This window comes from Leuresthes tenuis, unplaced genomic scaffold, assembly GCF_036924035.1.
Source record: "Leuresthes tenuis unplaced genomic scaffold, fLeuTen1.0.hap1 SCAF_17, whole genome shotgun sequence".
Taxonomy (NCBI): domain Eukaryota; kingdom Metazoa; phylum Chordata; class Actinopteri; order Atheriniformes; family Atherinopsidae; genus Leuresthes; species Leuresthes tenuis.
Window position 1 is genome coordinate 13,386,625 of NW_027325371.1, and position 15,570 is coordinate 13,402,194.

Sequence of the window (15,570 nt, forward strand, 5' to 3'; positions counted from 1 at the left end):
GAGATGACGATGTGGTCGCTAAATAAAGAGCCATTCTCGAAAAGCTGTGGAAATCTGTGACTCAACTGTGAATGTGCTGTGTTGAAGTGCAGAGCAATATTATTTCCTGCTGTAGAGCCAAGTTCTGTGTTACACTGTACTATACTGATAGAAAAACAAAATCTGTCAAGCAAGCTTTCTCCAAACAGGCAGGATTGATATGATGGTTTGCAACTAAGCCTTTAGTTTAGAAGGTTTCGGTTAAAACACCGATCACCTAAACAAAGACATTGTTTCAGGACCTGTACATTTGAGGAAAAGACATGAGACAATGATCTTGATGATGTTATGGCGATATTACCATTGTTAACTTATACATTTAAAACAGATATCCTGTTTTACAAACCATGGTCACTGAGTTTAATTCACATCGTGGAGGACGTGGAACAAACAACACAACTTATCTGTGCCAATGCTACTTTGATCATTTGCTTTTTCAATCTGCCTCTCTTTAAAAAGCAACTAGAGAGCTCCCGAAGGAGGCCTTTGGTGGCTGTTACATTGTCATGTTCGTGTATAATTAAATACAAACTGGAGACGAGATAGCATACTTTTTTTTTAGCAGAACATTGTTAACCAGTGACCAGAAAATTGTATGGATGTGTATATCTCCTGATGATTGCATAACTCCTCAGTAGTCAGCGGTTTTCAGTTTCCGTCAAACTACAAGACAGCAAGAAGCAGCTAAATTCCTGTTATTCTTTTCTCAGCGTCTAATTGCAGTTTGAATGCTGCAATGAACATGAAGAAGAGTGTGTCATGACAATGTTCTTCAGTATCTGACACCTCACCCTTGCATGTCAGAGCTGTTAAATAGCACCAGGCCTGTTTTGCAATCACAACCTGTCATCACTTTTCCAAGGTAACAGAGTGTGACATATTGAGGGAAAGCGCTTGAACAAAAATAGGATTTTGCATTGCTCTGCTTAATTTCAGTTTATGTCAGTTTTTTTTCTGAGCCAGTTATTTGCTCTCTAACTGAAAGTATTTTTCAGATGTCACTCAAACCGAGGTTTCATCACTTACTCCCTTGCAGATTGACACAGCTTCTTTAGACATGGACTTGGGGTAGGACACATTGTGCTCCATGATCGACTGGAAGAGCTCGTCCTCATCCTCTCCGTCAAATGGTGGCTGAAGAGGACAAAAGCAGAGTGAGGCACAATTGTGAGGGTGATTTGCCAGTTGTCAAGGTGGGGAAAAAAAAAAAAGAGATGACAACCTCAGCAAGTGAAAGTGAAGCTGCTGTGGTGTCAGATGAGTTAGAATACATCACTGTCAGTAGAAGCACTGAGAGCAGGGAAGTAGCCTATTTCACCTGTTTTGTGAGTTGACAGAAAACTGTCAATCAGCTGTTCTTTGGGTGACCTATTATGTAAGTGAAACCTTTATCTCAGTTTGTCATAGGTTGGTCACAATAGCTAGTTGTGGACACACACATCCACGACTAATCATAGAGTTAATGACAGAAAGTTTTTGTTCACCCTTTATCTTAAGTCATACTGTGTCTTTTAATATGCTACTGAGCCAGATTGCGTTTTGGAAAACAACTTGTTTCATTTTCTTTTACAAGTCATGCAGAACAGTTGTAATTACTCACTGGCATGTTAAATAAGCTACTAACTATTTCATGGCCCACAGTTATGTCAAGGGACTAAGTATACTATACTTCTTTTTAACATCTCTAATTCATGCTACTTTTCACTTCCAGTCAGAGGAAAATGTTCTTAAAGTAAAATCTTTATCAGGTTTAGTTGCAAGTCACTCTAAACATAATGATTCTACACAAGGAAAAAAAAAACTAAAAAACACAACACCACGTGTGGTTTCTAAAATGTTTTGCTTCAAAATGTAGTGTGTAGTCAGGTTCACATTTAATTTTTTTGACCAAAGAGTTTCCAATCTTCACACAACATTGCATTACATTACAAAATGCATTACAGAAGCAATATTATGCCATTTTTTTACAAGTTGACACAATTTGATGGTCTTAATAAAATTTCTGGGAAATACTTTGGTCAACATACCACATCGAGACTGTACAACACGTTCTTTTTTCTTTTTGACCTCAGGTCTTCAAAGTGTCCTCGGGTCTAAGAATCAGGGGTGTGTGTTTTTTTCGTTTTTCTTTTGTAGATAATGAATTGGTAGTGACTTCAGACACCACAATATATGATAAAAGAAAAAAAAGTCAGCAAGTCGGACTAAAGAATTTAACTTCAATACTTTAATTCACTTAACAAATACTTTTACTTTAATCAATTATTCCAATGTTTATGATATTTCTCTCATCCTTCACTAATTAGAGCTGCAACTTGGGATTTTCTTTTGTACAATTAAAGGTGATATAAAACCTTCGTAAAGAACAGTTACAGTAACACAACACATTACCTGCCCGGCCAACATCTCATACAGAAGAACTCCATAAGCCCACCAGTCCACTGATTTCCCGTACGGCTGGTAAGCTATAATCTGGCAGATAAACAAGAGAAAATGTAACAAAGTAATCATGAACGCATTCCACAGTAATCACAAAAGGGTGATTATTAAACCCTTTACTGTTAAAAAATAAGAAAGAAAAAGATTTAGTCTGCTCCCAAAGTAATTTTCTGTCCTTTTTCTTTTTTTTCCAATATTGTTTGACTGCAGGCAAGAAAAGATGAACACAGCAGGGTTGCACACAGTTGGAGACGGTTAAAGTGCAGATACCAAAGAAAAAAAGTGAACAGATTAATTTCTCTCCTCTAAACTAACCAAATCAACCCCCATTGAATACAGTCGGCTATTCTGAGCTGATATAACAAAGGCGCTTTCTCCTACTATCCAATTTGCCATCCTACACCTCCCTCCCACACACAGTCTACACCAAGACACAGTAATGATCGCACAGATGCAAAAGCAAAGTGCTAAATCACAGCTGCATTCGCTTTTAACACACGACTGCAACAATTTACACAGTTCTCAGGTTGCTCATTAATCATCAGTTGTTGTCCAGCTTTCTTAAAAACTCAACCCACAGCCACATGATGTACTTTACTGAAATTCTCTCTTGAAAAATCTCAGAAATCCAGTTTCCAAGTCACAACAGCAGCGATGCATATGCATGTTATAAGACTGTGATTAGAAGACAATACTTGGCAAACCTTATAAAACCATGAATAAAAAAAAATCCTTTTTGTTTTGAGTTGTTTCTGATTAATTTTTGTGGAGATAGATGGAAAGTCCAGGAAGTGCAGAAAAATACCCATTTACATTTGGTTTCCTGTCACAGACCAGGGAAAGGCTTTCCTACGCTCCCACCAAGGAAATACTCTGCATGACTATGAGTCAGAGCAGACAGATGGAGTAAATAGGAACACAGAGGTATATACAGTCACACACATAATACCAAACAGATAAGGAATCCGTTCATTGCTCTGAATCACTTCATCCAGAGTAATAACACCAAAGCCTTTTCTCTCCCTCTTATTACATGTAATCTTATTCCGTTTCTCTTGATTAGTTCTGAAACGTATTTGATGTTTTTGCTGGAGTTCCTGACTGCACAGCAGTTTTGGTATCTCTCTTGTGATTTTTCTAAAAGAAAACAGCTTAAACATCAGAGGATGAGACAAGCTGTGGAGGAGTATTTGATTTCGGCAGTGCGTTGGCTTAACCGACTGAACTGTGAAGGCATGCCTGGTAGTTTTTATCTGTATGCTTATTTCTTCTTTTTTTTTTTTTTACAGATTTCTTTTCTGTATTTAATCAATGTGTCTAGCTGCTGCAACACTGCACATTTACCCGTTAAGGGACTGACAGCTATTTTATTCTGTGGCTGTTTTACTGTTTTAATGAAAAAATGGTCCAATGGGCCAACTTAACATAACAGTTCAACATAAAACTAAGAGATACGGTGTTTTCCAGAACAGGATGGGTGAAGACAAAATGACAAACTAGGAGCAAAATTCTGCAAAAGTTCTCTCTACTTTTAATACATATTCCACTTTACTCTTATCTTATGTTGTTCTTGTTCCTGCTCCTGCATAGTATTTTCTTTCTATGCAAACCTTTGAAGCACGTTGACAGTATGGTTCTACTTTGGTATTAAGGTTTCTCTTTTAATCTGGTACAGCTGCATTGTATAATTTATGCACTGCTTTTGAAAACATTATGTGGTAAAAAGCCAATTCTGTGACAGTTCTGTCTGAGATGATTGCAGGTAAGTATCCGGTCATGTGGTTGAATGTCTGATCATTTGGTCTCTGGTCACAGTGACTATAAAAATGTGGTAGATGGGTAACAGCAAGCATAATGCAGTTTAGGCTGGGCTGACAGTGAGTATATGCAAGTCAGTGTCCACCCATTTGGTGGATAATTTGCTTTAGAAAATTCTTTTTAAACTGTTGAAACAGCTTATCCTTGACTTCAGCTCTCTCATATTCAGAAAGCTTATACCACCATGAACACATCACATTGAACATTTTTGGGCCTCTATCTTCTTAACCCAACAATCTCGCTGCCGATAGTCCTTGTTGATATGACAACAAAAGACCCCAGCAAAAAAGCACCGGTGCTAAAGATGTTAAGAGGACTGAGGACTGAAGAACAGAGGAGAAAGCATCAGAAAATAGTTACAGATTTCAATGCTACATACTCCACCACAGAACCAGCAGCAAATATCACCAGTACTGGATAAAAACTCGTGTTCATGTGGCCAAAGCATAAGATTGCTAAACTTTGACTGGATTAAGCAGCAACCTGGTTAAATATCATACAGTTCAAATATTTAACATTATTTATATAATAATAATACATTTATTACAGTAGAAGCAACTGAGAAAGTGCAAGAGTCTGAAAATAAGATGCAGTAAAGCCATTTTCATTTATTTTTTTGTTCCCCTACTATAATTCCTGCTTCAACAATACAGACATCTCACCTCAGGCGCAATGTAGTCTGGGGTGCCACAGAAAGTGCGTGTGGTCATCCCTTCGTACATGCTCTCCTTGCACATGCCAAAGTCAGCTATCTTGATGTGGCCCTCTGAGTCCAGCATCACGTTGTCAAGCTTGAGATCCCTGCAGCAGAGACAACTTTCTGAGCATTTGTGTTGAAGAATTCATGACCACTTTGATACGTGTTCTTTTGTCCACACTATGAGGACCACAGTAAAGCCAGTGTTGCTCCAGTGTTGCCATCACATCTCTGAACACTTTATCTGTCTGCAGCTCACATCATAAGCTGAGTAACACATAATTTTTCCATCAGCTTTATTGCTTTGTGCTTTGGCTCTTAGAATTCAAACTGCATCTCTGCTAGCATTACATGTCTGGATTTGTAAGACCACTTACAAAGACCACTTTGTCACCACTTCTGGCAGTTATGTTTTTGTTTTTTTTGTTATCAAAAACTAGAGTCAGAATGCCAATCACAAGGCATATGGATAGGAAGAATCGATGTGAGCTTTTGGTTAAAGTTGTACAAAGAAACAGGGTGACCGCAGTCTCTGTACGGCACATCATTCTTTCCTATTTTTGGTTTTACCATTCGGGTGATTAATTTGGATTTAATACCCACATTAGTCTTAAGGGTTTTAAAACTCAGTTTAAACACAGACAGACCAGAAAGGTCAAACCTACACATTCATTTTTAATCTACATCTTTCCTTTGCTTTTTAATTTCCTCCTTCTGTCTGTCTTCCTCTTATCTCCTGATCTATCGTGGTAATGTCTGCAAAATGTGAAAAAATTTGTCTCTGCTTGAAAATAGAAATGATATTAGAGGCCTGTAAGCTGCAGTAGATCAAGAACCTAGTTTAATGCAAAATCCTGCTACGTACCTGTAGATGATTCCCTTTCGATGTAAGAAAAACAAACCAACAGCTATTTCTGCCACATAAAACCTGCAAAAAATAAATAAGAACAGAAAATAAATACCAATATATACAATGTTATTTTATATTTGTTTGTAACCAGTTTGAACCAGGTCTCTCTTCGGGAATTAGACTCCATATCTCAATGAGCTTACTTGTATAAATATAGGTTAACTAAATAAATGAATAAAAACAACCTGGTGAACTTGTGTTCAGGGGATTAAAGCACTGGTTAAGAGTCATTATGGAATTTTGTCAACCTCCCCTCCCTTCATTCCATGTCATCTCTATACCATTACTCGCAATTTAAGGATAAAATGAACTGAAACTTTCATTTTCATAAGAACAACAGACAGCTGTTTAATTGTCTACGATTAATATATATCAAATATAACACTTCAATCATAAATTTCACAAGCAAAATCAATCTTAAAGTGTTTCAAATCTTCAATCTTAAATTAGAATTCAATCTTACTTTTATTAGCAAAACGAACACTGACATACAAGGTAAAAGTTGCCTTAGTTGTTGCTATTGTCAGGATTGTCACCCTTTACCGCTCAGATTAAGTGTCTTTTGCATGTTTGTACTAAATCTGTGCATATCAGAAGCATTTTATGTCTGCCTCTGCCACTGGGCTTACCTACAGAGTTACCTTGATATGAGAGGGTATCGTCCTTATGTTTAAACTATATGACTGTGCATGAATTAGAGTGAAACCTTACACTGCCTGTGGCTCCTTAAACTTGCCCATACGCTGGATATGATACATGAGATCTCCTCCGTTAATGTATTCCATCACAAAGTAAAGCCGGTCCTATGAAAAAAGGAGGTTATTGTCCAGAGAGCAGCTCTAAATAGAGGTACAGTGTGACATAATTGTACAATGCGTGCAGACTGCTGTAGAAAGTTATATAATGTTGAAATAACAAAAATAATAAACACATTAGCTTATCTGACAGTCTAGACTCATACTCTCAGCAGCAGCATTGTCAGGTTGTTCTTATTTAAGATTTCTTGAGTCACTCTTTCTAGGGACCGAGCCAATGTCATTTTAGAGACTTCCTACTCAAGCGTGGTCTCACCCCCTTTAATTTTCTCTACAGGGGTGCTAGTGAAAGAGTGCAAAAATATAAGAACAAATCCAAATATAACGGCAGACACACTCACACGGACTCAATAGAATGCTGATAAAAGATTGTTATGGGAGAACAATGTCTCCCTTTAAGTAAAAAGATTTTTTTGTGTGTCAGCATGGGCTTCCAGTGCAGGAAGTATTAAAAAGTGTGACCAGAGCAGGGGCTGAGGTTTTCACACACCACAGTCTGGAAGCAGGAGTGGAGCTGTGTGAGGAAGGGCGGTTTGTCTCTCAGGGCCAAAACCCTCTTCTCCACCATCGTACATTCAACATCATCGTCCTGGATCACAACATCTTTTTTTAGGATCTTTATGGCGTACAGCTCCTCTGTTGACTTCAGCTCTGCCAGCATCACCTGTGGACATAAACACCATATGTCAAAGAGCTTCTAAATATGAAAAGAAAAGGCTCACCACCAACACACCTTTTCTATGTGATCTTGACTCTCACCTTGCCGAAGCTGCCCTTCCCAAGCAGGGCCAGGAAGTTGAAGTCACTGAGTCGGATCCGGTCCATGTTACCTGAGGGCAGACTGAACCGCCGGTGGTCTGATGGTGTGATTACTTTCTTACCGTGGCCCATCTTGGCTTTCTGCAGTGTACAATGCACGCACACAAAGAAAATGCCATTAAAGTCTACTCATTCAAACCTGACTGTATCTACTGATGTGTGTGTCTTGAATCAGCTAACATGTGAAGCAAAACCAAGAAATGTGCATTATTGTTTAAACATTTTCACTGCTTCACTTCTATCAGTGGGAAACAAACATGAGGTGCAGGAAACATGCACACCGGTTATTGAAGAGTTTGATTTTGTGATGTTATGCAGCTTTCAGTTAGGCAAAATGTTGTGGTTTGAAATCCAAAACCAGTGAAAAGAAATGATTTACATAGAAAACAGCAGCTGTAGAGGAATGTACTATATTATTTAAAATGGTCATATGCATTACATACAGCCTTTTTTAAGTTAAACGTTTCAGATCTTATTTCATACTGTTACATTTTCAGTACTTTTTAAAGATATTACATACAGCATTTTTCAAACTGGCAATAAATTCAGTAATACTTAAATTACTGTTACAAAGTTTCATAAAGGACAAAAAATAGAGTATATGTTTTATTTCCATATACAAAGTCTATTGCAGTGACAGTGTGTTTTTGAACTGTTCTGTCTGCTGCTTTGTTGTATTAAGACTTCCTTTTTGACATTCAACAAGATCACATTACTGGTGCATGTCAGGTGGGTATTTAGTGGGGGTTACCAGTGTTTCAAGGTTCCCTGTTGTTATAATGTGCAGCTTTCCAGACATCTTTGAACAAAAAGGCCAATTAAGGTCCCTGCCAGCTCTCATCACAGCTCTACCGGTTGCCTGTTTCTGTCTGATAGAGCAGAGAGAACAGGCGACCGGCAGGGCAACGACAGCCGTTGCCAGGACAACCATTTCTCTACTCTTGACTCCATGTGAAAATGCGCTACAAACAATAATTGTTGTATTTTTTTTTTTATGTAAGTTAAGTGGCCCTACATCCACACTTGGTTAGGTCAGTTAACAGATCAATGATACAAATGTTGACTAGATAAATCAGCCACTGCTCTGTGGCTGAGTGCTTCACATTTCGACCTATGGCATTGCTGGGTCTGTTTCAAAGAGTTTACTCAATTACCATGCAATTAAGGAGGAGAGGAGACAGCAGCATAGTAAATAGACGTCCATGCAAAATGGAAAAAAACAGAAAAAAAAACACCCTAAACTGAGTCAGTAATTACTGTGGAGAGTTTTTGAAAGCAGTTGGCTGGTCGTTTGTTCATTGTGGCTTTCTCTGTGTCTTCTGTCTGATCATGTAATCCTCATCTTGAGTTCTGAGGATGTTTCCAGCTTGTTTCAATATAATTCTTTATAATTTTCTCTAAGGTTTGTTCTTTTTTCTTTGTAAATATGTCTGTCTCTCCAGACCTCAAGAAATGTCCAAGTTTGGATTGTGGATATGTTTGTACATTTCAACAGCAGACTCTGTCCAGACGTCATCACAAAACTGTTGCTGCTTTCAACAGTGTGCAGCTTCTTGTTCTTTGATCACCATTAGCTTGGAGAGACCTCTCGTGGTCACTCTCAGAATACATCACAAACTCTTTCATGTGAATCACACAGACGAGTTGCAAAACCATATATTTCTGTGCAAAAATTGGACAACTTCATATCAACTGTCCACAAATACCAACATCTGCTTGTTTCACCTCAATCAAACATGACCACAAAATCTCGAATAAAAAAGTACAAACAGAGCAGCCACACACCAACATTATAATAAATGGAACACTGCCACTGTGTGGAAATATTTGGCAAACACATAGCAGAAACCTGTGAGTTTATCCATTCAGACTGTTACTATGCGTGGGTGTCTGTCCATGCTTCATGTCCTCACAGCCTTCTATAGTCCAGACCAGACCAGACTAATAGAGGGCGGACTGTGTGCACCCACGAGGAAGCAGGCATGGAGCTCTCTTGGCCAGTGGCTGTGCACTAATAGAAGTAAGGCTGATGACACCAACCAGAGACCTGAGCACTCCACAAATTTACTAACAACAATGCTGTCTGGTGTTTGTGTATAAAACAGGAAGTGCATATGTTAATGATTGCAGATGCTGTGTTTTTATATCAAAAGTTAAACTAGTAAATGTGTGAACGAAGGAAACCATAAATAAGATGGTTGCCGTCATGTTTTTAAAAAAATATATTTTTGAGCCTTCATTTCCAGTTTGTTCCATTTGTGTTGGGCTACTTTCCCACCTGTGCCCCAGAGAATTTGTTCAGTCTTTTAAATGTGTCTTAAAACAACAGTTAGGTGCTCCTGGGAACATTTCAACAGGTTCAGTTTGCTGAAATCATTATATTACAAAAATATTGTTCTCCATCTGCCAAATGTGATGCTTCAGCCATGTCAGTTTGACAAATCAAGATCAACTAGACACTTTAGAAAAGTTTAGGCTTCATATTTCACTTTATAGAAACATTTGAATACATTTGTACATCTGCTTTAACGCAGACTTGAAAAACTGTGAACTCATCCTTTCAAAGTAAATCCAAGTGCTGCTGCAAATATTACAATGTAGTGCAGCAGGTGCTACAGGTGCTGCAAAAGCCTCAAAATATATGAAGTGTGTCTTTACATCGAAATTACTCTTTCATTTTATGGCTGCATGTGAATTTGAGGCAGCAATAAGGGGAAAGGCTTGTGAATAAGTGTGCGAGAGGAGTAAGAGAAAGACAAAACAAACAAGCAAATTGGGAAATGTATGCTGCAGAAAGCCTTTGTTAGTAAATCGGATTGATTTGCAGAGTCCTAGCGGAGATCCACAAACAATCCCAAAACAGTAAGTGAATTAAGTGTAAAGCAAAGTGCACATGAGAGAAACAGACGGTGCAAACAGGAGAGCTACCTTGAGATACTGGATATCAAACTGGCAGGCCTAGAAGAAAGAAGAAACTCACTCATTAGGGTGGTCAACAATTAGCTGATTTGTGAACATGTGTCTTGCTAACACATGTGGGCAGAGACGTGACAAGTTATTACTTTGATCACTTATAAGCATTTATCTATGAACTCCACATATCTTAAAGGCAGGATTGGAAGGCATTCACATTTATTGCATCCCGCCCTAGTTTCCACGGCAACCACTCAATTGTGTGAGAATATCAGCTTCAGAGGAAAGCCAAGGTCACAGTTGTATAGTAGGGAGAGAAGTAGAAAATTTGGTCACAGCACGAATCTCAGACTGTCTCTCTGACATATCAACATGGATGAAAGCCCATGACCTCCAACTTAACCTCCCAAAAACTGAACTGCTTGTCTTCCCAGCCAAACCAACCATACACCACAGCATCTGCATCCAAACTGAATGCCTGTCTCTTGGTCCATCAAAGGTTGCTAGAAACTTGGGTGTCATGATTGATGACCAACTAACCTTCAAAGATCACGTTACCTCGGTTGCTCGTTCATGCCGCTTTGCATTACTAAACATAAGAAAGATCAGACCATACCTAACCCAACATGCCACCCAGCTCCTGGTACAGGCCATGGTCATCTCCCGTCTTGACTACTGCAATGCTCTCCTAACTGGTCTCCTAGCCTGTACTATGAAACCTCTGCAGATGGTCCAGAACGCGGCGGCGCGTCTGGTCTTCGATGAGCCTAAAAGAACACACGTCACCCCTCTGTTCATTGAACTCCACTGGCTACCCTTAGCCGCCCGCATCAAATTCAAGTCACTGATGTTAGCCTACAAAGTGCTTAATGGAACGGCTCCCATCTACTTGAATGCTCTTGCAAAGGCTTATGTCACAATTCAGTCCCTCCGTTCGTTCCAGGATTGTCATCTAGCAGTGCCTACACCACGCCTAAGACAATCCAAACTCTTTTCATGTGTCGTCCCACGATGGTGGAATGACCTACCGAGTGCTACGAGAACAGCGTCCCTGTCTATCTTCAAGAAACTCTTGAAAATCCAGTTCTTCAGAGAGCATCGCCTATCCTAGCACTTACCTTGTACTTAGCTACCCCCTCTATCTCTGCACTTTATCTTTCTGTACTTCTTTCTATGCCTGCACCCTATCTCTACTCTGTCACCTCTGACAGAGTCGGACTAGTGGGTTCCTTCTATGTAGTTTATTGTTAGCTTTTTATGTAGCTTGTTATATCTTCATTTGTAAGTCGCTTTGGATAAAAGCGTCTGCTAAATGCATAAACATAAACATAAACATGAAATTAAAAACAAGACTCAGTGCCTTGAGGACTGATGTGAAGCAAAGACATCTTGTTTGAAAAGACCTGGACACAGATTCAGAGGTAGGCATTCATTAAACTGCAATCCATCTCTTTTCTTCTCATTCAGATCCCACATAGTTTTGCTCTTGTGGACATTGCACTGTTCAGTAAAGATTCCATCTTGTACTGGAGTTTTATTTGCGGTAAACTTGTGACTTGGAGTAAACAAGGCACCCACTGGAGAGCAAAACGTAATTATAAAAAATGTAACCTTGGACTTGATTTGAGGGACCTTGCCAGTGTCTCTGCGTATTTTTTTTTCATTGACAACAAAAACGCAGAAACAAGGCAGCCGGCAATTTACAAATCAATAGGCCTTCACTGCTACAGCATGGTCAAAAGGAACTTTTAGACTAATTCTGTCTTCAGGATTTCTCCTTCTTTGCAACATCTCATGTCTTCACATAGATGTGTTCCACTGTAATGCTGGCCCACCTACACAATCTTTTAAACCTGCTGTAGAAGTATCATTGCAATCCAGGACAGCTGAAACTGATCATTTAGGTAACAGCCTTTAATGCACACATTGGCATCAATGACAATTGCTTCCTACGTTGAGCACAAACGTGACTATTTCTAACTGCTTCCTGCTGCTGCTTCAGGACCTGCCTCCTTTCTTGTCTGCATTTAACGTGCTCTCTCGGTTACACAACTTACACCTCCTTGTTTCAGCTGTAAGCACGTGATGCATATACACAGCAGAACTGTCATTTAAAAACCAGAGCATTTTATCTTGAGCTCCCTCTCTGAAATACAGGGTGGAAACCTTAAGTAGGAACAGGATGAGGTTACCATGGTGACAAAAGAGAGTCCCATTTTGTTAAAGTGTATGAGTATGGACAATAGACATGTGTGCATGGAAAAAAAGATCTACCAGACGCAGCTCCTCACCTCAAACTTCTGACGGAGCTCCAGGCTGGCATCATCCACCTCGGGAATTGGAACGTTGTAGTACTCTCCCTCGTCCTGGTTCAGCAACTTGTACCTGCAAGAGTAAAAATAAGGGCAAAACTGACTCTGTCTTTATTACTGATGAACCTCTTCACTCATTTCTTTTTAATTTACTCATCTTCCATGCATTCTTTCCTCTGTCTAGCCATACAGCCATAAGTCTTCATGTTTCCACACAGTTCAATTAGAAGTAGCTAATTTTTAGTGTTTGCATGCCTGTTCTCTGTCAGCAGTGCCAGCTTGATTTTATTTCTCATTTTACACATCCTCTAGATGCTAAAAATGCAACCACACACACAAATGCACACGCACTGTAGTTGTTTCCAAGACTGCTGCCAACATTTTTACACATTTACATCACGGTCGATCAGGCCTGTTTTAGGTAAAGTCACAGCAGGTATGCTAACACAGCTAAAGGAAGAATGACTTCAATGTGTCCGTACGTGTGTGTTTATCAGACTGAGACAAAGCAGCAAGGCAATGGTAGAGAGATGAGGAAATGATGCGAGCAGGTGATGTTTGTCAAAGTGAATCAAGCTGGCAGTGTTTATGTCTGTTTTATGCTCAATGAACTGCTGTTTGAAGTGAAGCTGGTTGCGAAGTCCTACCTAAGTAGGAATAGGAGCCACTCACTTCATGGGGAGTATTTTTCCATTAAAGTGATCCCTATGTTCACCTGAGAGCTGCTAACTATATCTTACTATGGCTTGATGCTGAGTAGGTAGTTTGTTTTGAGAGGTTTTTCCTTTATTAGTGAGGAATCAATTAAAAAAAAGCATATTTTAGCAAATATACTCCAGAAGCCAAACACAATTCTGTCAGATGACGTTTTCTGAATCTGCTTTTAGATCAGTAATAATTCAAAGTGCAACAGTGAATTACAGACAGTGAGATAACTCACCATCCACAGTTAGTAGCTTTGATGAGCTCGGACACGCCAAATGACATAGAGCCCATAAAGTCATTCCGAGTGGTTCTGTCCCAGTCCCACACCTCAATGGACAGACGTCGGTCCTTATCTGATGCTTTCAGCTTGCTGCATAAAGACACACACAGAAGGAAAACATGTTGAGCACAAAATTCTGTTAGTCTTTAACGTCAAGCTCTGGAAACTATGAAAGTGGGCAAAACTGATGAGAATTCTTAGCATAAGTAAACATATCATCATAAAGTTTCACACTCACAAGGTGAACGATTCGTTCCAGCATGGGTTGAGAGAAGAGCGAATGGTTCTGGTCTTCTGTTTGGTTTCATTCTTTGGGTCTGGGGTGAGCTTGAGTTTAACATATGGGTCTGATAAACCATTTGGATCCATAGGAATCAGGTTCCTGGCTTCACCCACTGGAAGAAATATGACAGAACATTTTTGGGCCATGACCACGGACTGACTCAAGGGTTAAAAGGCACACAGATGAAAAGATGCAGACAGGGACAGAGGAAAAGAGGGATGAGTCAGTGAAAGTCCCTTTGGTACGACGGAATAGTCTAAACTTCTTGTCACCCCAGTAAATTCTGTACTACAGAATTCCAGTAAGAAGTTCACAGAAACTCATCTTGGACATGAATGTCATTGCCATAATTAGCTTTCAATGGTTTCCTTGAACTAGCTGAATTACATTTCTTGCCTGGAACAAACCTGACTTTTACACACGGGCTATATACTGATGTTAAAGGTTTGAGGTCAGCACATTGGGAAGGCCAATCAGGAAGCTTTATGGTGATGTGCTTTATCTATTCTACAACTGGATTGCTGTGTGTTTGAGGTCATTGTTCTGTTGGAGCATCAAACATTGAGTTTTAACTGTCCAGCTGATGGTTTGACATTATGCAGAGGAATTCTGAGGCAGTCCTCATTTATTCATTCCATTTTTTTGTGAAATCAACCAGTTTCATAAGCAGTAAAACAGACCCAGAGCATTTTTTCTTTGCAAAGTGGCTACAACTTCTAACAACTGGTACTCACATGCAACTGAACTGATCTTGGAATCTGCAATCTGTTTTTTTAGTGGCTCCAAGAGATATTCCTGATCTGTGTAGGATCTGTCTCATATCATAGTGAATTTCTGGACTTCCCTCCTGTACTGTGTACTTAGTTAATTCAATCCAATTTTATTTTGGCTTAGAGAAGCTTGCAGCTTGGCCTTAGCACATCAAACGCACTTTTGGAACTCTAAGCACCTCTGAAATAAATCTAAAGTAAATCTAAAGTTGGCATATGTATATTTTTGACCTTTGTTGATATCAGAAAACCCAAAACATACAAAAACATACTAAACCGTTGCTGTTTATTCTTGTATTCTGTATTCTGCATAGAGCTGTTCAAAGACATAACTGAAAGCCCAGTATTGCCATGACATTCATGTGCATTATGATTATATAAACATTAGAGGGGACCGGTATCTGGCCTGAGCTGTATCTGTCAAGTACTCTAACCAAAAGGGGAAGTGAAATAAGACATGACAAAATAGAGTAAGTTATATTAGAAATTGTATTATAAAAGTCAATCTTTATGCTAAGGCAATCAAAAGATGTTGATATAGGTTAACAAGGTATGTGAGAAAGAAAAGCTGAATATGATATATTGCTGTAGATCGAATCAAATCAGGCACCACATATGCTGGTAAAAGAATCTGTGAGGCAAAACATGCTGTCAAAATATACTCAGCTGAAGTGCGAAACAACACCAACAGAGCTGTAACACTGGTGGGTGTTAGGGCGCATGCTCACGTAATTCAAGAAAACTGAACAAAACTCCTCATCGAAAAAGTA

The 15,570-nt window shown here is 39.2% G+C and overlaps 1 protein-coding gene across 2 annotated transcripts in view; it reads right to left on the reverse strand.

The window, feature by feature from the left end:
• The window catches only part of prkcab (protein kinase C, alpha, b), a 106,540-nt gene that overhangs the window by 4,747 nt on the left and 86,223 nt on the right, over nt 1–15,570 (reverse strand). Inside the window, exons 6-16 of one of the 2 annotated variants that reach the window (XM_072369323.1) lie at nt 13,986–14,142; nt 13,703–13,837; nt 12,742–12,835; nt 10,466–10,495; nt 7,478–7,618; nt 7,209–7,382; nt 6,615–6,706; nt 5,859–5,921; nt 4,959–5,097; nt 2,431–2,511; nt 1,066–1,173 (exon numbers count right to left, since the gene is read on the reverse strand). In XM_072369323.1, coding sequence (XP_072225424.1) covers nt 1,066–1,173; nt 2,431–2,511; nt 4,959–5,097; nt 5,859–5,921; nt 6,615–6,706; nt 7,209–7,382; nt 7,478–7,618; nt 10,466–10,495; nt 12,742–12,835; nt 13,703–13,837; nt 13,986–14,142 — 1,214 coding nt within the window. The remainder of the gene's footprint in view (nt 1–1,065; nt 1,174–2,430; nt 2,512–4,958; nt 5,098–5,858; nt 5,922–6,614; nt 6,707–7,208; nt 7,383–7,477; nt 7,619–10,465; nt 10,496–12,741; nt 12,836–13,702; nt 13,838–13,985; nt 14,143–15,570) is intronic. The other variant, XM_072369324.1, reaches the window with a different exon arrangement.